The sequence below is a fragment of the Epargyreus clarus genome, unplaced genomic scaffold (genome assembly GCF_041222505.1).
Source record: "Epargyreus clarus isolate Ecla_fem2 unplaced genomic scaffold, WU_Ecla_fem_2.2 ptg000008l, whole genome shotgun sequence".
NCBI classification, from domain to species: domain Eukaryota; kingdom Metazoa; phylum Arthropoda; class Insecta; order Lepidoptera; family Hesperiidae; genus Epargyreus; species Epargyreus clarus.
Window position 1 is genome coordinate 4,165,082 of NW_027332216.1, and position 24,129 is coordinate 4,189,210.

General features: G+C 33.5%; 4 protein-coding genes across 6 annotated transcripts in view; 2 read left to right on the forward strand and 2 right to left on the reverse strand.

The window, feature by feature from the left end:
- The window catches only part of ckn (CRK like proto-oncogene, adaptor protein), a 413,374-nt gene extending 405,968 nt beyond the window's left edge, over positions 1-7,406 (reverse strand). The window contains exon 1 of one of the 2 annotated variants that reach the window (XM_073075702.1): positions 6,921-7,406. Coding sequence is in view for 1 of the 2 variants with exons in the window: in XM_073075700.1 (XP_072931801.1) it covers positions 6,309-6,324 (16 nt within the window). In the remaining variant the exon portion in view is untranslated. Of the gene's footprint in view, positions 1-6,308; positions 6,592-6,920 lie in introns of those variants that run through there. The other variant, XM_073075700.1, reaches the window with a different exon arrangement.
- Positions 1-24,129, forward strand: part of Nasp (Nuclear autoantigenic sperm protein) — a 186,609-nt gene that overhangs the window by 74,686 nt on the left and 87,794 nt on the right. The gene's annotated exons all lie outside the window — the stretch shown is intronic.
- On the forward strand, positions 10,773-16,897 carry Tsen54 (tRNA splicing endonuclease subunit 54). The gene is made up of 6 exons (XM_073075695.1): positions 10,773-10,978; positions 12,610-12,774; positions 13,254-13,401; positions 13,894-14,233; positions 14,545-16,297; positions 16,723-16,897. The coding sequence occupies exons 1-6, from the start codon at positions 10,950-10,952 to the stop codon at positions 16,886-16,888; spliced, it is 2,601 nt and encodes an 866-aa protein (XP_072931796.1). The 5' UTR covers positions 10,773-10,949; the 3' UTR covers positions 16,889-16,897.
- On the reverse strand, positions 17,109-22,585 carry Hs3st-B (Heparan sulfate 3-O sulfotransferase-B). 2 transcript variants are annotated; one of them, XM_073075714.1, is made up of 6 exons: positions 22,157-22,585; positions 20,948-21,129; positions 20,739-20,819; positions 20,323-20,496; positions 19,361-19,586; positions 17,109-18,991 (listed from the first exon to the last, which is right to left on the reverse strand). In XM_073075714.1, the coding sequence occupies exons 1-6, from the start codon at positions 22,265-22,267 to the stop codon at positions 18,755-18,757; spliced, it is 1,011 nt and encodes a 336-aa protein (XP_072931815.1). In that variant the 5' UTR covers positions 22,268-22,585; the 3' UTR covers positions 17,109-18,754. The 2 variants fall into 2 exon arrangements, with proteins under 2 accessions (XP_072931815.1, XP_072931814.1); XM_073075713.1 differs by having other exon boundaries at positions 20,948-21,168; positions 22,157-22,584.

Sequence of the window (24,129 nt, forward strand, 5' to 3'; positions counted from 1 at the left end):
CAAAATATTTTTCTTAGTAAGGAATACTTCAAAATATTTCGTAAACGTAAAAAGTTTTTACGCCTATATTTCAAATATTTTCAGAATAATATTACAGTCAAGATGCGCTTAAATTCCTCAATTTTCGTTAAGAATTCCATTTCTTTGTTTTATTTATACGCAAAATTTTGGGTATTTCGGAAAGATTGATCAAAGGTTCCGAAAATTTCAATTTAATTGTAATTCAACATTCATATAAATGAATATAAAACTTTTATAATAACATTAATAAAATTGACAAAAAGAAGTACTGCCTATCATGAATGATTATTTACCCGTGTTATTTTCCCTAAGTCCCAATAGTAACAGCGACTAACTACTAGCGACTACAATATTATTTACCTATCTTAACCGTACGCAACAATAATACTCCGTTAATCTCTTTAGAAAGCTTGACTAATCGAAAGTATATCGTAAACCTGGATGGAATTTACTACGTTACAATAATAATAATAAATCAACCTTTTAACGTCATTTTACTCTTAAGCGGAATACTCAAAAAATACGAGATAGCGCTAACAACATTCACATACACTCGAACGATGTGAAGGATACCAACAAACAAAAACATAATTGAAAGAACTTGATAATTTATATATGCATTATATGACCGGGGTTGAAACTTCTACATGACAGAACGTTAAGCGTAGACAGTATTGCTTTCGTTAGATATAATTAGCACTGGGACTTAACCTCACCTTAAAACCTATTGAACTACCTGAATTCCTGAATATGAAATGAAATGAAACGAATTCCTGAATAATGAAATACCTTAAAACAACTAACTTTAAAACCTTATTATTGCACTTAATAAAAAACAATTTAGAAAACTTCATTTAATTTTTACTTTTATTTATTTTGTGATAACGACATATAAGGAACGCCAATGACAGTTATCTACAGTGAAATATCAATTAATTAAGCAAATAACTAAAAAAACACATCACACTTAGTGAAACAAAACTTCACGCTCCTCTTCGAATTTACTTAAAGATAAAAATAAAATACCATTAACGAGAAACAAATGCAATTGGTTCAACGGCAACTTTACGTCGACTGTAAACACGTGAATGGATCGAATGCACTAAAACAGTACTGTACTACCTACTTACTCCCAACTACCGCAATGCGATCGATTTACCACTATTCTGAAGTTTCTTAACGTTGATTCCACGATGGAACCACGTTCAATGGTGCAAGATTTGGGAAATAAAGAATTGAAGACCCTTAAAAATAGCGACAGATCCTTATACTATTATAGAATGAAAGAAATCAAATAACTTACAAAATGAAATAGTTAATTTAACACCTAATATTGTTAATACAGTTTTCCAATGTTTTGCCTACCAAAGGTTGTCAGGAGGAAATTGACAAATTTCGTTTTTTTGTTAGATTGAATTTTCATTAATATTAAACAAGTTGATCGAATTTGGGGAACGATCATATATTACATTGCTTTATCTTCATTTTCATGTACCGTTATCCTTTATTAAATATTCCTTGATCTTAACCAAAATAATATATGTTAGAAATAAAAAAATAAACTAAAATTAATGATTCAAGCCATTTAGGCAATGAGTTTAGCAAGGCCGCGATATACAAGACTGTAATATTATGAAATATGATTATTTATTGTTAATTCTAATGGATTATGTCAGGATTTGGCAATTGACGGTCCAAGAAAATAGAGCACATATATCTATAATACATATTTCTATTGTAAGTAAATACTTAATAATTCTATTATGTATAAACATATTTTCGATTATCGGTTTTCATTATTCTTGTAAAAGACCAACAAGTTATTTTATATGAGTACTAAACGGTATAAAATTTACTTAAGGAGTGGAAGTTACGCATTTTTTCTGAGGTTACCATTACCATATCTCAAATTCGGACCCATCCTCTTTCCATCCATACTGTACATAGGACTCTTCTAATTGACCTCAATTTAACTGGTCCTATACCTTCTGAATACATCGGTCACCCGCTCTCGTCTTCAGGTCCACCTGGTTTAGTGCAACCTTTGCTTATTTTGCCGAAGCGTAGTCAAGAAAGTGTGTTTTTACCCACGAATTTAAAAACTAATCAAACCTTCGGGCAAAATATTTGGCCACAATATCTCAACATGCCCGACTTAAGGTCGCACATAACAAGTAGATCGAATGCGGTAAACGGCTTGCTTGCTTCACTCTTAACTGCATTGCGATCGTGGGATCGATAATGGCATTGATATGGCCGACTCCGAAGATCTTAATTTGAATATTCATTGACCATGGCCTTGGATTTGAATTTTAATTGAGGGCTACAACGGAATCTAGTACTTTCATATTGTAATAAGTTACATACTTCAAATTTTAAATTTTCATGATTACTTAACTAATCCCTTTTTTCATTCAACTTTCGATCTTTTCTTACCGATATTTTAAAGATATTTTCAACTAAAATTATTATAGTAATATGTCAGCTATTTAACTAATATCAACACTTCAATATTACGGTCTAAGTTAAACTTACTTAAAATGTAATGCCAACATTATATTAAAAAGAATTTATGAGAAGAAAATTGAAAACAATGTTATGTGACTTACATAGATAAAATGTGTCAGTAAAACTTTCCCTGAATAGATATAAAATGTAACTTAAATTATTGAAGAATTGTTTCCAAAAACCAAATATATACACAAATATTCCAGTTTAAAGTGAATAAGTGTTTAACTCCCCCTTTAAATTAATTAACCATTAATTAATACAGAATTTAATAAAATACCTACTTTAAAATATAAAGTTACATTGTTAGCCTGATAACTATGCCAGTCTGAAGAGATAAAAACTGTTGAATATTCATCGCATTCGGCCTTCTACGAATCTCGATCGAGCCAAAGTTCTACTTCTTCCTTTTAAGAACATTAGAACAGCAATTACTTATACCTAGTATCAATTTCCCAGATAACATTGACGTAATGGCTAGAGCGCAAAGTGTATAAAATAACTGATTTTATAGCATAATTTAATACAGATAAATGTGACAATATAACCCAGGAAATGATAATTGAGGTCGAATAGACGTTGATAATGCAGTAATTGTAAATCACAACGTGTAATAAAAACTTTGTAGGTATTGTATTTAGTCATAACATAATCTGTTCAGAAGCTTCCAATCTAAGCCGAAATCAGGTACCAGAGAAAATGCGTGTGATTATAAAAAAAACGTATTCACATCAATATCTCATTAGCCTACTTCGTTACCTCAGAACCAACCCCTAAACGATGCTACAATATTCCAAAGTTCAGGAACACCATATCAAGAGTGCTCCAGATAAATGGATCACGTTACTTGATTAACCGGCGCGCATCCCTTCCCCTTATCACCCCTGGGAATATTTAAATGGGGCCTGAATATATCACACCACCCTTAGGAGGCGAACGAGCGAAAGGCAGTCTACCTGCGCTTTAGATTGAGAATGTAAATGATGGTATCTTCATTACCGTCTATACACAGACTAAAACGGTTAATTTGAATAAAAACAACTGAATTAACCTACGGTAAAACGAATTTCTTTATGCCTCGGGCCTCGTAAACGAGGTTAAACATCACTATTTTTTACTTAATATTCTTAACTTAATTAGTACGTTCGAATAGCAATGTTTCGTACAAGATTTATTATCTAAAGCGCAAAAAATATAATCCATTCTGAACGTATTACCATACGTTTATTAATTTACAATTTAGTTGTTACAATAAATAATGTTACCTATTAGATAATTGGTTAATGGTTAGAAGCCGATCCTATACACGCAATCTACTGCAATAAATTTACTCATAGTAATGATAAACGCGTATGTTAAGCACTTAATCGTGGACATAATTCAAATTATAGTGTATCAAAAGAAAGTCTGAAATGATGAATGATAATTGGAGAGTCATACTCGACGAAGGAAATGTATTCCCGTCACATGCGAATTGGAGCAACAATTTGTAACAGACGTGTGATCTCAATCAACATGGCAATCACGCACGGCGCCACCACATCTACTGCTAATGTGCCGGTATTGAAAATCAGCATTCACAACATCGACGGCCCCGTATCACGCCTAGTTACACACATTGATTTCACACGAAATGACGTTGTGATCCTGAAAGCGATAGCTATTTGGACATCTTTATTACCATGTAATGATACGTTGTAATCGTGAGAGTATTACAAATCGCACACCGCATTTACATACAGAGTTACAGGTTATGGCTTGTTTACTTTGAGCTATGGTTGTTCCGAGGCCCACTTCATTGCTATGTGTGAAAGCTAAGCGGACAGCAGTAAAATGTTACTGTAATGCAATAAATCTTGTCTCCCAAGATCTTTGTCTGTGAGCCAAAGTCTGCAAGCTCATTCACAAGATCAAGTGCCAAAAAACTAGAGCAATGAACTGGGAGTCACGTAGAATCCTCATCAATTCCCGGAGCACGTAGGAGCATCTAAACTACCGCTCATTGTCAATATTGGAGTGCTGTTACGACCACCGGTAAAATCAATAGAGACATTATCGGCTATATTAGACGCATGATAGCTTGAAATTGTTTTACTGCTTAATGAATAGTAAATAATCGATATTGCTATAATAGGATAATATTACTTCGAACGGTGCAAGATTATATTGACTTCGAGCTAGCGTTTTAGATTACCAGCTCGCCTCATTTGCGCATAGCAATTATTTTTGCGTCGTCTATAACTACCCTTGACATTTATCAAAATTAAACAAAGTAATTTTAACATTAACATTCGTCATAAATATATTTGGTTTCCGCTTAAAATAAATAAATTTGCATTTGGAACACTGACACTCGTGTTTTTTCATGTAGGAATGCAGAATCGATAGCGGCGCGGATTGTTATTAAGTCGATAACCTCTGTCTGAGTAATGGCTGCGGCGAGTGAACAGTTGAACACACACGGCAAAGTGCAAGGCTACGAAGTGCATCGCCGATAAACCGGAGATGAAAGCGACTGTTTATTTGATTTTCTGCCGCTACATGCAGGCATATTAACTAAACCCCGACCATTGAACTTTGAAGCCTGCCATCATCTCCTTGGATCGTAAACTAAAAAGCTTGATGTTCACGCCTTACTTTGAAAAGTATAAATAGACAATCGACTTTTTAATCGATAAACACTCAAACGATGTTTATGCTACTCTGTCATCAATCCAAAATGCATCGTACACAATATCGTCTCAAATCATAACCGATCGTATATCTTTTATTAGTAAACATGATGCGATACCAGCTAGTAGTTGACGTTATGAATGTATCTTCATTCGAGCGTGTTATTAAAACAAATAGGTGTTCCGCGCGGTGTCTATTAAACAATAAATCTTGCTACTGTCGCGTTTGACGCCGACCTCCCAATGTGAGTTTCATCAGTAGCATGAATGTTAAACGTTCAATAGCAAACGAGTTGCAGAAGATTAATCTTGATCATGCTGGTAAAATAGTCGTTTAATACAAACGAAACATGCTTTTGCTTTTTAAAGTAAATATTCGACATTTTACTGTTTGAATCCATATACAGACTTTATTTTGGTTGGTGAAATATCATTGTTTTTGACCTTAGCGGATGAAATGTCAATTTCGTAAGCGGGCTCGGCTGGCAACCCATCGAACATTGTCGGATTACGTTTATGGACCATTTGTATGGGATCTGCTACGCTTAATGATTTCGTTCCCCGCTTAGGCAACTCTATTTCGAGACGAAGGTAATAACTTTTTATTGGGTCCGTGCTATTGTCAGTTCAAATAGGAGAAAAGTTTCGGAAGTACTGTTACAACGGTCCTTTATTTTGACAAAACGGGTTATTTAACCCCAATTTTATGTGAACGAAGAGTTCAATGAAGCCACACGTATTGGTATGAGCGTATGAAAAGATAGCATATTTAAAATTAAGTAATTGTTGTGTTTTGTAGAATAATCAAGATAGTGCATATAAAACATGTGATAATATTTTGTAAATACAAATCCAGTATTCTTGATACACATGGAATTGCGAAGTTGACTTAGGGGTTATCGTTCTAGAAATGACATATTATATTATCAATTTCATTCCCAGCGACGTAAGTGCAGTCTTTACATGTTCTTCTTGTTATCTTTACGGCAACCAGGCAACGTTTTACACTTAGTTTCTTATCAGAATGGTAACGGTCACTTTGCTTAAAATGTCGAGTGAATTAAAGTTTTTAAGCTTTCTAAGGGCTTCTTACTAAAGCATTCTCACCGTTTATTTTCCTCATGCCGGCCCTAGACCTTCAGTGCACCGCCAAAATCCTGCCCTCGGCCGGTCGCAGTAATAACAAAACACACACAGATGCACTTTCATGTATTCCACTATAAACGATTGCATTCAATATGGCCGATACGGGTTAGTAGAGAAACAACACAGGTTAGATAGGTACACTTATACTAATGTTGATAAGAAAGAAAACACATCAAACAGTTTATCACGAAACGATCTACACCCACGCAAGCATGTTGCGACGCGCGTCAACGCCGCGTGACTGCAGGCGTGCCGGCGTTTGACACTTTGGCGCTGTCAAGCGTGGGCAATTCACGAACTAAATCGTAGTGTCGCGTTCTACCGAGAGATGGCGTTGTAGCAAATATTCTACCTTGTTTACACGGTATACTGCACTTTGAATGATTAAATACATGCTGACTAGGCTGTTAATGTACAAAGTATGTGTATATAACAGCGAAAACAATATTGTTATGTAACGAGACATATCTATCTTAAAAACAAAACCTTAGTTTACTATTTGCAAAAATAATTATAAAATTTTATTTTCCCTGCTTGTAGGTATATTTATTATAAACGGTCACTAAAACTTACCTTAAAAACACGCGGTGCTTCAGTATGGCGAAGTTTTCTCGGCAATAAATAAGAATAAATTTGAAAACACCACTTCACTTTTCTAATTTTCGTACCAAGCAGAAAAATAATATAGACGCATTCAATTAAAAATGAAATCCGCAAAAGCCGGCTCCATTGAAGAAATAACACTAATAAAGGTTTCCTATGTCATGAAAATTCAATATGTCGGGTTTTTCATTATACATAGCGGTTTTGAGAGCACGTTTTGATCGCGGTTCACGCTGAATAGCCCGATAACACTATCCATCACCCCATTATCTACGCGACGTGAAGTTAGCAGCGAAAGCGCACGTCAAAATATACCATAAATAAAACCTTATGGCTGCGGGGCGCGCACCCCATCCCCCGCCCTTCGATCGAGGATTGCCGGCGTCAACGGGAGCGGAAATCCGTATCGAAATTAAACTTTAAAAAATCCGAATGGCTTAAACCTTTACGTCCAGCGTAAGCGTACGTTAACGTACAACTATCGTTTTGTACTATAGTAGCTTCGCAGCCGGCAAGGCGTCGTTCGAGCCGAGGGGGCGGCGCTACGTATAAACCCGTATTACAATACGTTAAATCGCCTGCAGCCCTCGCCAACTGCAGTCGCATAGCGGGAACTTTCAGGCGACATCTCGAGTACTCTTGTTCTACACACAGCCAATTAACTTGAACTTTAATGACGCTTTTCTGTTTGAGAGCAAGGGTGCTTCTCGGGTCTCATGAGGGCGTTGCGCCTATTTTAGCTTTAGAGAAGAAACTAATGTTGCGAGTTTAAAACTTAGCGAAGCGACACAGTTTCTATGAAACCAATATATTTCTTGTTTAGACAATATATTTACTTACTTTTTAAGATAACTAATATATTTATATACAGAGTAAGTAAAAGTAAAAACAGAGCAGTCTTTTGAATATAGGGATTATTGCGATGCGAAGAAAAAGAGAGCGACAATTTTTCCGGTTCATATCTTTCCGTACATTTCATTACTTCCGCTATGTATGGTCGAGGTTCGGAAAGCGTCGGTCCGGCTCGGCTACGCTCGGGGCTCCGTCGGTCAAGTCCGTCACGCTAATCGATACCCGTCAGGCATACACGAACATGCTACGTTTCAGCGTAGATACATACTACGCGAGTCTACAACTTTGTAGCTTACGCTACAATTATTAACCGGGTGAATTGAAAAGTCGGCAAACTTGACTCGACAACGGGAAGCGAATACTATTTGTTCTGTCTACGACAGTTCCACACAACTTAATTGTATCACTGCTCAGTTTGCGACATGGCAGAACTTTAGTTGATTTACAAAGACAGCAAGTAAATAGAACAGACAATTGAGTTTATCTCCAAAGTGGATGCACTGTCTCAGATACTATGAAGTTTTAGATTGATTAAAGTGATTGTAACATTTACTTTGTATGAAACTTTGAAGCTAATAGTTTGTGTATTAGCATACATTGTTATTGTTATCATAGTTAAGAGATGCTACAGAAACAAGAAGAAGAATTATTTTAACTTTCTTGAGCTAAAATTACTTTTTTATCTACTTATCTTTTGTTTGTTTAATAAAATGTAATGGGCCTACACGTAAGTATCATTTTATTTTAATTATTCTCATGTCTAAATAAGACTGATTTTTCCTAAGACTTATTGTTTCATTTGGATTAAATTAAAAGTTTATCGTAATCAGCTGTATTAGAAACTTTAATTATCATCCATTTCGGATGGAGCCATGAGCGAAAAAATAATATTCATACTACTATTTTTTTAATGGTGATATAGATACTTACTTGAATTGTATTTCGTAATAACTGCCAATATGTAGGTCAATATAACAACGTTTTATTTTAACTACTTTAATAAGCCTACTTCTGCCTAATAACAGCAAGAATCCGTTGCTGTTCGTTTAAAGAATGTGATAAGGGACACATACTTTTTCGAGGTGTGCCAGCTTAGTCTTGAGAGGTAGCGGTGCATATATGGGCGACCTCAGGTAGGTATCTAATCTTGTATTCTTATCTGAGGTCAATTACTGGCTGCCACGTCGGCGGAAGTAACAACATACCATCAGGTGGACCGCATGCTAGTCTACTACTCCTATATTATAAAAAAGTCTAACTAGTTTTTTCAAAGGACTGTCACCACTGGACTATCTGTCGTTCCTATTAACTATCGACCTTTAGAACGATGTAGGTCGCTTCATTGCGGATGCAGCATATCAATTCCAAAAGCTACGCACGTCTACGTACTTATTTCATACTTAGCTATTTGTCGTAGAGCAAAAGCAAGGTTAGCCCTCTTTCTGTAAGCATCAACGTCATATTTGAAAAAGTAATTAGGACCCTGAAGTTGGCACATAGCCGACAAATATAATTTTTAGATACGGATATCTCGAGTAAGAATTGAGCTACGGCAAATGGACGAATATGCATTTATTTGGCGCGAAAATATCTACATGTACAAAATTTTTTAAATTATGAAAATATTTCAAAAATTTTTTATGACCAAAAATAATTTTTGGAAAGCTCTCAAAAAGTTCTGGATGGTCCAAATTTCTTAAAAACTCATTATTGTTGAGTATATAATAGGATCAGAATAAAATCGTACCATGTAAATGTGTAGTCCCAACGGAAACTGCTACGTAAGAAAGTTTAGCGTTTATTACAAATGCGTAGCTACCAAACCGCCTCTTGTAATTATTTATATCTTACTGCACTCTTAAAACAAGAACACAACAACGCTTAACACAGCTGTTAAATACCCCTATTCATATTACAGCACGATATTTAGTCTGGTTACAACGCAACGGACGAATATTCAATATTGTAGAAATAAAATGTGAGAGATATTATGAACCACAGACTACTAACAAGGCATAGATAAACATAAATAAAAGTAATGTCTGTACATGATTTATGTGTATATAGGCAGATTGAACAATCTTTCGTTTTTTAAGAGAGTTCTTTCTATCGTGATATCAACATTGATACTGTCAGTAAAATAGTGGTTTAATGTGGAATTAAGTTGCTTATGTCCATTATTAAGTGAATCATTTGACCCACATGTGGCTATAGAATGGAATGAATATTCATTATGTTAGTTTCAGCTTTCATCCCGGATGATCCAAGTTCAAAGTCTATGTCTGTTCGAAGCTAATTTTTAGGCGAAATCATATCATTTATTGTAATGTAAGAGTAAAGTAAGTGAATGGTATGGACATCTGCATAGCCATACGTACTACTAATGGTTCTTAAAGGTGTGTAATTCTTACTAATCAACAATCGGATAGCTTGAAAAACTATGGCTTAAACCTTCTTTTGCATAGTTAGAAGACGTCTCAGTTGTTATATTATGTATATTGCTGCTCGGTGTAAAGCTAATATGTTTTAATTTGATACATACGGTAAAGTAACCCCTGCTGCTTAACAATAGGGTCTGTTAAAATCTATATACTCGTATTACAGAGACTGCTCATCATCGCCTGAGATGTAGAGTATTTTTTTACTTCCTTTAAATGCATAAAAAGTTTGAGAGTAATACTTTACACAACAGTGAAAATTAACTGAAACAATATTGTGGTCAAAATATACCTTTAACCTCTGCAAATATTACAGTAATAATGTTATGACATAAATATATCTTGAATCATTAGATTAAAATTATTGTTAGTATTATAACTATAGAAATACGCATAATACGCATTAAAAGGAAAATAATACAAAAATACTTCACGGCAGAACAGCTGTATGTTATTGTTAACCACCGTTGCAAAAAAAAATGCCTCTTTGACATTGACAAGTAATTAATAATCTGTATTTGTAATATAGAATTTCAGGTAGATCACAGTAACGTTTTAAGTGTTTTTCTTCATAAAATGTTATTAAAAACAAGAAATATTTGGTTACATCTGAAATAAAATGTATTATAAGTGAAGTGAATTCGTATAAGTGTAGTTACAGCATTATAGTTAACTGTAGAAGCTAATTATGTGTAAATAAAACCATTTAATGGCGATGGATAAAACAAGAATTCTACCGTAAGCATATTATAATAACAACTTAATTTCAGTCAACAATAAGGACTGGAAATAATATAGAACTATGTAAATATTTTATCTTATTTTCTTTTGTGATTTGAATCCTTAGCACATTTTAGCAAGACCATAACATTCAGTGTTTTTCATATCATGTACATAATAAACCCATAACTGCGTATGTAGCCCTTATTTAAATTTTATGCATTCAGTATAATTAACTTTACCATATTTAACAATAATAATTTGGGTAACCTCAAACGCTATAAAAACATGTACAGTGTAAACTCCATGTAACGTCACTCGATTTAACGACAAACTCTCTAAAGCGTCGAAAACAATTGGCTTAGTTGGTTTAGCTTGTATTCCATACAATGATACACTCTACATAGCATTACACCCACTCTCAATAACGACCACAATTGAGTAATAAAAAGTACCTTTTAAGTTGCTAAAATTAGTAAAAACTGTGCACCTGTGTACGTTCTTTTGTCGCCTTTTTATCCTAGCCCGCAATAAACTCGACTGTCGGCATCACGCATCCGAAACTTTCTAAGAAATTCGTTCTTTTGTTTACAAATTGGATTGCTTGCACAAAATTATTGGAAAATTACTTCCTTTGTCACCAAGATGACCAGAAGATATGAATAAAATAATTAAAAAAATACAACAAAATTACTGGTGCAGCAAAAGACGTCAGACAAAAATAACAGACTACACGCAATAGCGTTCAAATAAGATTCTTTTTTGTACATTTGTAACTAACACTAGACTGAAATAAACTTTTTCTTTTTCTAATTCTGATTTTTCTTCTCTCCATTTAACGACCACTCTCTATAACGCCATAAAATGCACAGTCCCTTCAGTGCCGTTATATAGAGTTTACACTGTATGTACATTTCCTTAGTATTTTAACCAGTAGAATAAAAGTAAGTGATAATTTGTATTATTTTTATTACAAACTGTGGATTTGAACTTGAGCAACATTTATATCAGCCTATCATTCTAAAATGTATATCTGTAATAATTATTTTTTCAATATTAGCAAGTGAACAGTCGCTAAGTTTCTTGCCCAATTTTGTCAGCTGAGTAATGTTTGGATTTTTGTCCATTAGTGTTCGGATTTGTCACTGCCTCATGTACCTTGCATAATGAACCTCACAATCCCCAATTAAGTGACTAGTTTTCAACCATAACATTATCACTGCACATGGGCACTACCAGGATTAGTTTCAGGGTGCACAGACTTTTGGACAACACTGCGTACTATCTAAATAATCCTATATACATCAGTGACTATGCTAGCTGGAGACCTGCTGTGGAAAGTTGAATATAGTTTAATAGTTTATGAGTGTATAAAGTTGTATTCAATCTTACAAACATTTACCTAAGTTTTATGGCCATTTTTCACTGATGGATACCTATTTAATTTTTTTTTATTGGCATACCTCTACACAGATTCACAGATTGTTTGTCCCGATGATCATTTTTTTCACTTATAACTAAATATTATCTTCGCTTTACTTTCTTTTCGGTCAGGGGGGGTGCAAGTGCACTCCCTTGCACCCCTCTGCCGGTGCCCATGTCACTGCCTAATACATATTGGTATAAAAGTATCATTGTTCAAATTCCAGAGGTGAACTCCTGGTGAGCAAAGGTGCACTTAAGATCAACTCCTCACTGCCGGAAGTAGGGTTGAAGGATGTCGTGCCAAATGGCTCGTGGTTGGAACAAAAGCAGGTTCAAGCTGCATTGGACAATAGGAAACAGCTGATTGAACTAGAAAGAATTGAAAAAAGGTATTCTAATACTTAGTGGTAGGTATTCTAGTACTTTGTGGTTTGTGTGCTAATTCAATTGGCAATACTGCTACACCTTTTTCTGTTTAATAACAACAGTCTTAGATGCTACTGTATTCTGGTTTGACGGTTGTATAAGTGAGCATTCAGTGGTGATGGTAAGTGACTACTGCCACCCTTGGGCATCTGCACTGAACCCTTGACATGATATTAAGATAAGATTCCTACCTGAGGTCGACAACATGTGCATCGCTACCTCTGAGGACCACTTTGGAATGTCATTAGGCAGAGATAGGTGTGGCAGCAATGCAACCAGAGTTGCACTACACTTTACCAACTTCAACGTTTTGATTAATAATGCTATTTATATGTCATTTGTAGAGAAATTCTAAAGTATGTTATTCAGTATAAATTATGATGAATGTGGTACTAGTAGATATTAGCTTGATAATTAACATTTTACATGTATGTAATTCCAGTGGAGTACTAAGTCACGCGGAATGGCGCGAAGAGTTGATGCTGGCTGAAGTGACACAAAAGGTTGGAGGCTACTGGCAGTATATTGGCCACAATGTGGGGAAGCAACTGTTTCTGAACCCTGAAGAAGCGCTATTTCTGATGGAAGTTGTAAGTTACATTTATTTAAGTACTTTGAGTTTAAACAGTTTAAATTACATTTTATAAAACTGGAAGGTGATAAAACCTTTTGTGATTCAACTTCAAAGGCACCATCACCAAACCTATTTCTTCATAATAACTGCAGTGTCAAGTGCTGCGGTTTCACTTTTAAGGGTTGTGTCAGGAAGACATACATATCTGAGGCATTCCAACTTAGCCCTCAGGGATTAAAACATATCTGTGGCCAAGCTTATATAGGTATCTAATCTTATCCAGAGTTGATTACAGATTTTCTTGGTGGAAGTGACAACTTTCCATCAGGTGGATTACATGATTATTTGCGTCCTACCATATTATAATAAAAAATGTTTTCGTAATAATAGTAAGGGAAACCTCCCTTACTTGGGAGCTTGGAAGAAATTTAGTTTAATTCAAATGTTTTTTGACAAAATGAGATACAAAACTCCAAGGTTTCAGGACTCGTTATTTTTCTTTTTACAGAATTGCCTCCTTCTAAAATACAATGATGTCAAAGTTTCCTTACAACAAGCCTATTCATTGTTGCTTCGGGGCAAAATATCACTGATGCCATACAAAGTCTATGCCTCTCTAAGTAGGCTAGGTTATAGAGTCTACAGGCATCAAGCGCAAGAACCTACAGAGTATGAAAAGAAAATGAATTTACCATGTAGTTCTAAAGCAGACATTATCGCAGTATCAAGAAATGAAAGCCAAAGTAAAGTGAATGGAGAAGATTGTACTGCTTCTTCAGTAGGAAAACAAGATGGAATTCCTTTCAAAACTACTAAAACTCGTTTAAAATCAATATCTTGTGTGCCAGGTAAGATGTTTAAACGTTTTAGTTAAATACTTTTATGACAATTTTTGAATCCTATCTGAAATATAAATATTATCAATAGCAGTGGTAGCCCACTTTGACTAATAAGCTCATATAATAATCAAAATCTTCACATAATCTACTAAAAGTTTGTAATAGATGAATTTCTACTATTATCACTTGATCTACTATTATTATCAGTGGTATAGCAAAAAAAAATTAATAATGTAATAGATTAAAGACTTCTTATATAAATTATCTTTTTTACTGTATAATATATTATGTACATAATTAAGTATTTAATTTGCCCACAGAAGACCAAATGGATCTTAATATCAATCAAACTGTAGTGTCTTGTGAACCCTCCTCATCGAAAAAGACAGACTCAAGTTTAAATAAGTCCAAAATATCGAAATATATTCAACATAAAATCCTTAAACTTAAAAGTCGAAAGTATAAGACAACAAACTCTATTAACTTGGATGATTGCTTCGAAAACATACCAAGTTTTACCAATAATCCTGTAGTTAGTATTGCAGCACCAGAACGCCGGTATTTGCCCGGAAAAATGAAGCTACAATGTAGTTCTTATATCCTGAATGTAGAAAAGATACGTACAAAATCAACTGCGCCTGAAGTTACCCCTACAACATCAAGTACACCCCATCCTTCTATGAATGTAGCATTTGGATCAAATGTAAGGCGTATACATCCGCCACAAAATTTCCCTCATAGTAATGGAACAAGCTCATTTAATCTCAGATTCGCACAGGCTGATACGTTTCGGTACAGTGGTGCGTGGAGACCTCCAGCTAACATGAATTACTTTCAGTTGAACATGACTTTCCAAAAACCGCATTTCATATATGCCCCATTTGGTCCGAGAGTAATTCTCCATCCATTTTTGCATCCATATCTAATACCTATGAATGAACGTGTAGATGTAAACTATAATAGGAATAGGAAGAGGACTAAAGATCAATCAAAAAAAGAACATTTTGATTGTATTCAAAAGTTTGCAACACAAGTAAAGAAATCGATTCTAGAATTGAGGGTATCCGATCAAAACGTTTTTAAATTACGGCAGCTCATTCAGTCGTATAATACAAAATATAAGACACGAGTACGGCTTTCTGACGATTTTACTATTGTCGTTGATGAGAATATAACTGAAACTATTGAATTAGAAGATGATGACGAACAAGCCGCTAAGAGAACCAAAAAAGACGAAAACGAAGAATCATTTAATGATAAATTACGAAAACTCCAGCACCTCGCTAATAAACTGAAATGTCTAGAATCAAAGAATGATGCTACTTCTGGTCATAGAAGATTATTCGCGAAGCTGATGAAAAGATTCAATAGTTCCTACAATGTTGACTATTATCTCAATGATAATTACGATGTTATTAACAGAAATGACTTAACCTTACACTCTTCATCATCAGATGTTGATGAAGTTGTGGAAACGGTTTCAAAACCAACCACAAGTAAAAAGTTAAGAAATCCATTTTCAATTCTTAAACAAATTTCAGACAAGCAAAAACGGCAACCTTTTGTCAGTACAAGTATAAATGAAGAGGATAGTTCGAAGTCTTCTTTTAAATACGACCCTATTACAGAGGAAACCTTTAAAAATGGGTGGTTACCAGACAAAACGGATTTCGGAAGGGCTGAAATAATTTCAAACAATCTTGCCAGACAAATAATTGACATAAGAAAAGAAGAATTCTTATTTGACTTTATGAAAATTCAACCAGAAAAGTTTAACAGTTGGTTGGATGTTAAAATTTCATTTTTGCATTGTCTTCAAGAAACTTCTGAACTGTTTAATTATGGAGACGCAAAGAGAAGCACAGGCACACACAGGCGCATAGAGAGTTTAGCAAAACCAGAAGACTTCACTGATGCTGCTACAGTCTTAAAGAAGTTAAGCGTCATTGAAAATAACAAAGAAGTTGCTGGCGGGACGAATCTCACAGTCGATTTTGATGTGTACAACAGGGATGTACAAAATTTCAAGAAATCAAATCGTCCCTCGCCTCACTTTCGAGTGATTTGCATAGAGTAAGTTGTGATAAATACCTAGATACTTATATTGTTTTACATGAAGTCTAAATATAGTATATGGTAAGGGAGACATGCTTTTCCGAGGCATTTTAACTTAGCCCTCAGATGTTATATCTTGTCTAGGCGCATCTTTGGCTGATTTCGGGTGGGAATCTGGTCTTGTCTCGGGTTGATTGCAGATGTCCATGGGCCGCAGTAGCTAATTAACATGTGGACTACATGCTTGCTACTTCTATATTATACCTAAAAAGATCATTAAGAAAAATGAGTATACATCCATTGTGTAGAATCTACAAAGTAAATAAATTTTGGGCGCATTTCTGTATTTGTCAGAATATCTTAAGGCATTTTTATAATTGTTCGATAGCAGCCAGAGACCTGTCTTAATAGTGTTTTTAAGTAGTAAAGCTTTTTATTTACAGGGAGTCATCAATTTTGCCATCAGGAGCTGATGTTGCGTGCCTACATGCAAAATACAAAGACAATGTTACTATTATGTTCGCTGTAGTTGGAACTGGTTCCATCTCCTATTTACAAGTTAATCCATTAGATTTACCTATTTATATTCCAAGCAATAATACAGTTTAATATATTCGAGATTTTGTTTTAATTTCTATCTTAGTACCTTTTTAAAAAAAGGATTATTCAGATGAACAAATTTCTTTATTAAGAGGATCTGAGTACCTACATACACATTAATAATAATAACTTACCTATAGAATATATACCTTTTCATTTGTTGTTATTGAAAAGGTGGTAGAAACAGGTTAAAAAATCTTAAATGTACAAAAAAATCAAACAATTTTTTTACACTTAACTTTTTATTGACTTACATTATTTTTTTTACATTTTTCGCTCTAAGTAATTAATCCTAAGCAGTTTTAAAGCTTCATGTATAAGCATCTATATGGCACGTAATAACACGGATGGCTCAGTGCAATGTATAACTACATACTAAACTGTGTATGTAAATAATTTGATACAATAAATGTTATAACACTAAGTAGTTTGAAAATGGATATGACTTCATGTATATGGACAGTAAAAATGATGTATATTTTAAATATACACATAGGTAAGCGTACCTTAAAATACTTAATAACGTATACACAACCTTTGGCTCCATTCGAATTTGTTAAGATACATTACACAGGTACTTAAAATTAGTTTACGAGCGAACTCACCTCTTACCACTTTATACTAATATTCATTGAGTTATCGAAAAAATAGGTAAATGCAAAAGTACAGAATACACAACCGTTTTCAGGGTTCCGTACCCAAAGGGTATAGAGGAACCCTATTTCGTAATTTTTAGAGTACGTTTTACTGTGGCCGCTAAATAAAACGAATACTAAAATAGAAAATGGTTTAAATTAAATGGGGGTCGCCATATAAGAAACCGCTTATGTTCGGCAATTTTAGGTTTATCTATTGAACCCTTCGATCACTAATGTACCTATTGTGATCGAAGGTTGAACCATAAAACAAACTTCGACTCGCACTTTGCCGATTATTTTAAGCTGAAATTGACATTTATTGTTGCTTAAAATTTAGTTCACTTCTATATCACTTCGTATCTCGTTTCTTACGCCGTTTGTATTTGCTATAAGATGTTTAAAAATAAAATGTACTCGTAGTATAATAAAAACTAATGGACTAAGTAGGTCTGTTAATTTTTGTTTTGTTGATTTACTGAATTGTTTAACTGTATTAGAATGATATCACAGAATAAAAATAATAATACCTACCCACTATATGATTAATCATTATATTTTATTAACATTATTTAATGTACGTAAGTACATTATATGTAACAGAACTAGTTAAACAAATTAAGGTAAATAAATACGTATTCTTGCAAGTATACAAAATTAAATCTTACTAAAACAAAAAAAACCTATTGTAGGTATAGAACCTAAGAACAATATGCTTATCATTGTTTTTTATACAAAAATTGCTCTTTTTAACGATTATATGCCACATTTAGAAAAGGCCCATTACAGCATAAATAATAAAAATTATAATATTAGTTGCCGTAAAGTAATTCATTATCGGGTGACCATGAGTTACTGAAGAAAATATTTAATAAAACCTGCAAATTAAATTTACTTTTCAAAGTAGTTTCCTACAAAATTTAACTATTTCTGATCAAGAATTAGCTAGCTAGAGTATGTATTATTATAAATAGATGCGTGTCCTCACTACATTGCATTTTAACGAAAGTTTACAAAGATACTTAAATACTTAACACAGTAGATTAGTCGTTCATTTTATCCAATAGAAGGGATAAAATAATTCTAATTTCATCTCTCTTCGTAGTTAACATCTTACAATATGACGTGTAGTTATAATACCTAGTAATTTAAAAAGTATTACTAGATTTTTATAGGAAGATCAAAATTCACCTCTGAAATGCATTCATAAATAAGTTCTAATGTCTCATTTATATATAACTCACGGCCAACCAAAGTTAATACCAGAAAGTTCATAAAATCTCTCATTAAAAGGCCTATAGAATTCTCTAAGTCGTTCTATAACTATAGGGTCGATATGAGGGTGGCTTCTACCCTTAGTCTTACCTAAACAGTGCGGCGCAGAACTGCCTTCCGACTTAAGTAGACACGGGAATCCCTTGGTTGAATTGAAGTAAAAGTGTTTTTCTGTTATCACTTGTTTTAAACCTAAAAAGTCCTGAAATTGATTTTTCTAAAGTATAGTTAATGTAAAATGGTGTTAGCAAATAGACGAAATCCAACCTAATCTAACCTAACGTTAAGAGCAAACACACGGATATCCGTAACATAAAACTTTGGGCAGGAGTAACTTAACTGATTACAGACGGGTAACAACCAATAATTAACTATAACATCGGGAAAAAACTGTTAAACTACTGTTTAAATGTAGAAATAAGTGTAAAATTTATACTTCAGTAAAAAAAGGTTAAGAATTTGAAGTATAAATCCAATGTCTAGATATTCAAGATCATTTGACTTTATCATGATTTAAAATCAAATAAATAAATAATTGAAATTAAGTTATCGACGAATCGTTCTAAATTACCTGAACTCTAGCCATCTCCGCAGCTGGATCAGCTACTAGTCTTTCACCACTGATCAGTAATAACCTAGAACGGGGGAACCTTCGTAGCCAACGTCGCAGAGGTCGTGCGTAGATACCAAGTCTAACAGGAGGCCACGTAGCATCTACCACTGACCAGGGCCCGCCCCAACCAACAGTACTGTTTACTAGCGCTAAGTCTTCAAAACGGGGTAAAGTAGGCCTTTTGCTGTGAAAAGAAATACCGTGATTAGTAGACTACAGAATAGGCATAAGTGGAGCTTCCTTAATATTACTTTAATATTTTAACAGATTTCAAAAAGGAGGTTTCTCAATTCGTCCGTATATATATTTTTGTTTATGTTTGTTCGCAGATAACTTCGTCGTTTATGAACCGATTTTATTGTTTTTTTTTTTGTTGCAAAAAAGATATTTCCAAGGTGGTCCCATTATAAGTAGATCAGGGTCTGATGATCGCAGACCAGATAAATTGAGGGGAATTTTTAAAAATCGTAGGGGCGTAAGAATGCGTTTGTAATTTTTTTCATTAAGTATTTTTATTTTTACTTTTTGATCTAGAATAAGAGGAAAATGTCATTATAATATCATTACCGATTAACATCAAAAGAACATTTTGTAACAAACAGCCAGTTGAAGATATTGTTTATCTGTAAGTAAATCTAGTCGGTTTATCGCTGCAGTTTGATACCACATTTTGCAACGAACTCTAATTCTATACTACGATATTACTCACGAATATAACTCTACCATACGAATGCTGCCGTCGATCAAAAATATAAGTGGTGGTAGTACTGCAGTAAAATCGTATACATGGACCAACCTCTATAAAAATACACATAAGAAGGAAATACAACTAGCTATCTAAACCGCTATGTTGCTGACATATAGGTACTAAGTAGGTATAGGTAAATAGCCTAAATAGTAAAATAGATCGCTAAACTCACCTTGCAGACTGAGTATAATCACTTATGGCCCTGGTAACAGGGTCTCGAACTACTGCCAATAATTTCACTGAAGAGCTCATGGCGAACACTCGTTTGGGAGCTGACCTCGTCACCCAATATGACGGCGTCTTCTCCATAGTGACCTGACCTTCCAACGTTGGTGGCATTTTCTCCCTAGAATATCAGTAATACTTTTTTAAATAGGAAGCAAGGAAATTGATGTGAAAGAAAGAAACAAACAAACGAATAGGAAAAGAGATGTTGTTAAAAAATGCATGTTGTAAAGCGTAAATCGTAATTTAATTCTACTTTTTCATTTTATTATTTTTAATTATTATAAAGTTACGGTTAATTTTTAAATAGGAATATGTTGAGAACTCTTCTAGATGGTTTAAGATTTTACACAATTTACATACCTATACCATTCAAATCCCTTTTGGTAAAACTTATCAAAAAAATGTACTTCTGAGCCGGCGGCTCTGACATCAGGATGTAATCTGAAATAAATACGTCAAATCTCGCTTACCTACTTGTTTTTCAACCGCACTGTATAGAGAGCATTTGCATTTTGCATAATATTTTATTATGTGTCTTTATTAAATCCAATTAGAGTAGTATATTATACCTCAAAAACTCCAAAAGCGCACGGGTCCCACACTTCTTCACTCCAATAATCAAGGCATCAGGCAGTCTCTTCGTAGGCACTAGGTTTTGTTTCAATTTTCTATATTTATTGATATCATCGAAGTTGTATCCCAATAATGAGGCAAGACGCATGGTCACATTCTTGTAATCTCTCACATGGTTCTTGAAATAATATTTGAAGCTGAATTGCAGTGGAATTACCTATGAATATGTATAATAAACTTCAATTAAAAAAATTAAACCCCCGACTTATAAAGAAACGTACATACATACAAATACACGAATGTAAACGCATATTTGAGGGCGCCGCGCCCACACATACACACGTACAGAAGCACGTACACATAAACACACACTTACGCACGCACATATATGTATGTATTAATATGTGACAAACACACAGACCTATATCTTAATCTGTGGACAAACATCATTATTTACGTCTTCATCTACTTATCAAGACCGATTCCTTGAACCTAAACATGATATTTTTGCTGTAAATTATTGCAGAGTTAAATACCTACTCTGCGTAGCTGCCGTTATCAGTCTTTGGGTATCAGATTCTATAACTCAATCAATATTACATAGTTATACTTTTTATTATATTTTAAAAACATACATCGTAGCCTACATTTTAAAATAAAATATCTTATAAACGCTATTTGAATACGCCTGAAGTTTGAAAACATCGTAATTTTTATATATCATTGGTGTAACATTGTTAGTTTCTGTTATTGTAGCACACGATAAAACTTCTTAACCAATTTATTATTGACCAAAATTGAAATTCCGTCTAGTTTTCAGCTTGAATGAAAAATTATTTGCTGCAGTTTTTTTTAACTGCGATCATTTATTCACACAAGCGGTAACTACGGTAACCACAGCCGGTAACCTTCCCAATAATGTTAGATAATAATTTTAAGTATTTTTCTTTCTTATATTATGTTTTTCCAAATAAACGAATTTTCTTTTTGCTTCCTCTTTTTATTGAGGGAAGGTCTATGTCTCAACTTGGACTTATGACTGATATAAAAAGGTATTAATATGAAATATCTTAATGATAAAAATATAGTTATTAATATTTATTATATTTTTATGCATATATCATCGGTATGAATATAATTAGGTAACAATGCAAATTTAAATATCCTTATTGTCAAATAAATAAATAATGAGTAGGTATACTAACCTTAGTTTCCTCAAGTAAAGAAGTATTCAATACATATAAGACATACAATAGAAAAAATAATATTAAGAATATGAATAGAGTTCGTTTCGTAATAGCTGGGAACCATTTCATTGCTATTATTGAGATTCATTTGTGAGTATTTTTATACCTACTTCTTTGTATATCTAATCTGTTATTGTGAAAATATTGTAATAAAAATAGAACTAATATATTACGGATATTTCACTAATACAATAATTTTGTTTTACGCTCGTAGCTCCGTGGCACTAAAATATACTGTTTTATATACATTTTAAATACAAGTTTTGTTTTCCGCACCACGAGGTTGTTTTGTATGTGTCAATTGTATCTCTCTCTACTTGCGGATACTTGACTTAGGAGCACTTCAGAGCGCAAACGCGAACAGAATCTGAATCAAAATGGACCCTTGCGGTAAGCGCCAAATACGAATTTATCCGCAGTCCTAATGGCAAGTATTTCCCGGAAGCGGTGAGTACGAGTAAACTCGGATATTTGTATCAAAAAATTAATTATTATAATAATTTAAATAAGAATGATTTACTATTAATATTAACATTGTTCTAAAGATAGAAGTAGAAATGTGAAGTAAATGTACCGTTTTTATTTTATATCTACACAATATAATTAGCATTTTATATTCATATAGTTACTTTTTTTAAAATGTAATAATTGGCTACTTGACACTTTTTGGGAAAGTGTTTTAATAAATTAGTATACGTATTATATATGCCTTTCATTGATCACTTTTTCGAAAAAAAGGCTATTCATTAATAAAAATCGAACTTTCTTTACGGTGAACGGAACGTCGCGTCAAATCAGGCGGTCAAGTGTCATTTTGTGGCGGAACGTCATTACACTGTAAACAAACAACGCTTAGAAGAAAATTGAGAGTTATTCAGCTATTATAACTAAAATTTAAATAAATGACAAGTTATAAGATGTGTGCAGTGACGATGTGTACATGTACGATCGCTAAATATCCTAACAAATTTGCTTATACAAGTTCCTAAACCCAAATCTCATAAACGTTAAAGAACTTGCAGATTCTTATATGTTTAAATCCTCTGTTTGCAAGCAATGACATTTTATACTATCTATGTAAGAGAAGTATTATTGAAAAAAAGGAATAAATTTAGTAACTCTCGAGTGATTTGTCAATTCCAAATCATTGGAACGGGACGTAATCAAAACAAAACAGCAAGTGGAAGTATTCATATATTTAATATATTATATAGATGTCTATGATAAGAATATAATTATAAGACGTCTATGAGAATTCTATTTTAAGGGCCCATTCTGTAATTAATAGGACACAATTAAAATATTTCATGACTGTGTTATTGATGGTGCATGTGCACTGATTAAGTTACAGGACTGTATAATTAAAAATACATGATTTGCTAATATTAGTATTTTATTAACCGATTTCTTTGTTTATTTGGTTTATATGGATCTATTAGTGAGTACACACAGTAGAACTTTTGTATATATTTATCATATGTTACAGTTACAATAATTACTACAGATCACCTAAGCTAAATTTTTGTGCTGCTTGCGTGTCTGCTTTTCTTCATTACTAAAATTATTTTCCGTAACAAATGGATATATATTTTTATCACTGTCATTTTCAGAATTAAATTGCAATGCAATAATAGGAACTGTATGGTCACTTTTCTTCCTTCATCTTGTTGAGTAGGTTACGCAAGTAAAGAAATACTACTTCCCGTGTACTTTACTATATGTATTTCAGACTGGTGCCCACTTTCGAAACTTTTGACTCCTCACTTCTTCTAGGCAGGACAGTCATCACATTTTCATTTTCATTGATGTACCTTGTGTTCAGGACAACTTTTACTTTTCATGAAACACAAATTTGCCTTCCTCTTAAACTGCACATACTCTATAACGTCGTCACTATACGATTGTCGGGAAGATCTGTAAATATAAATATA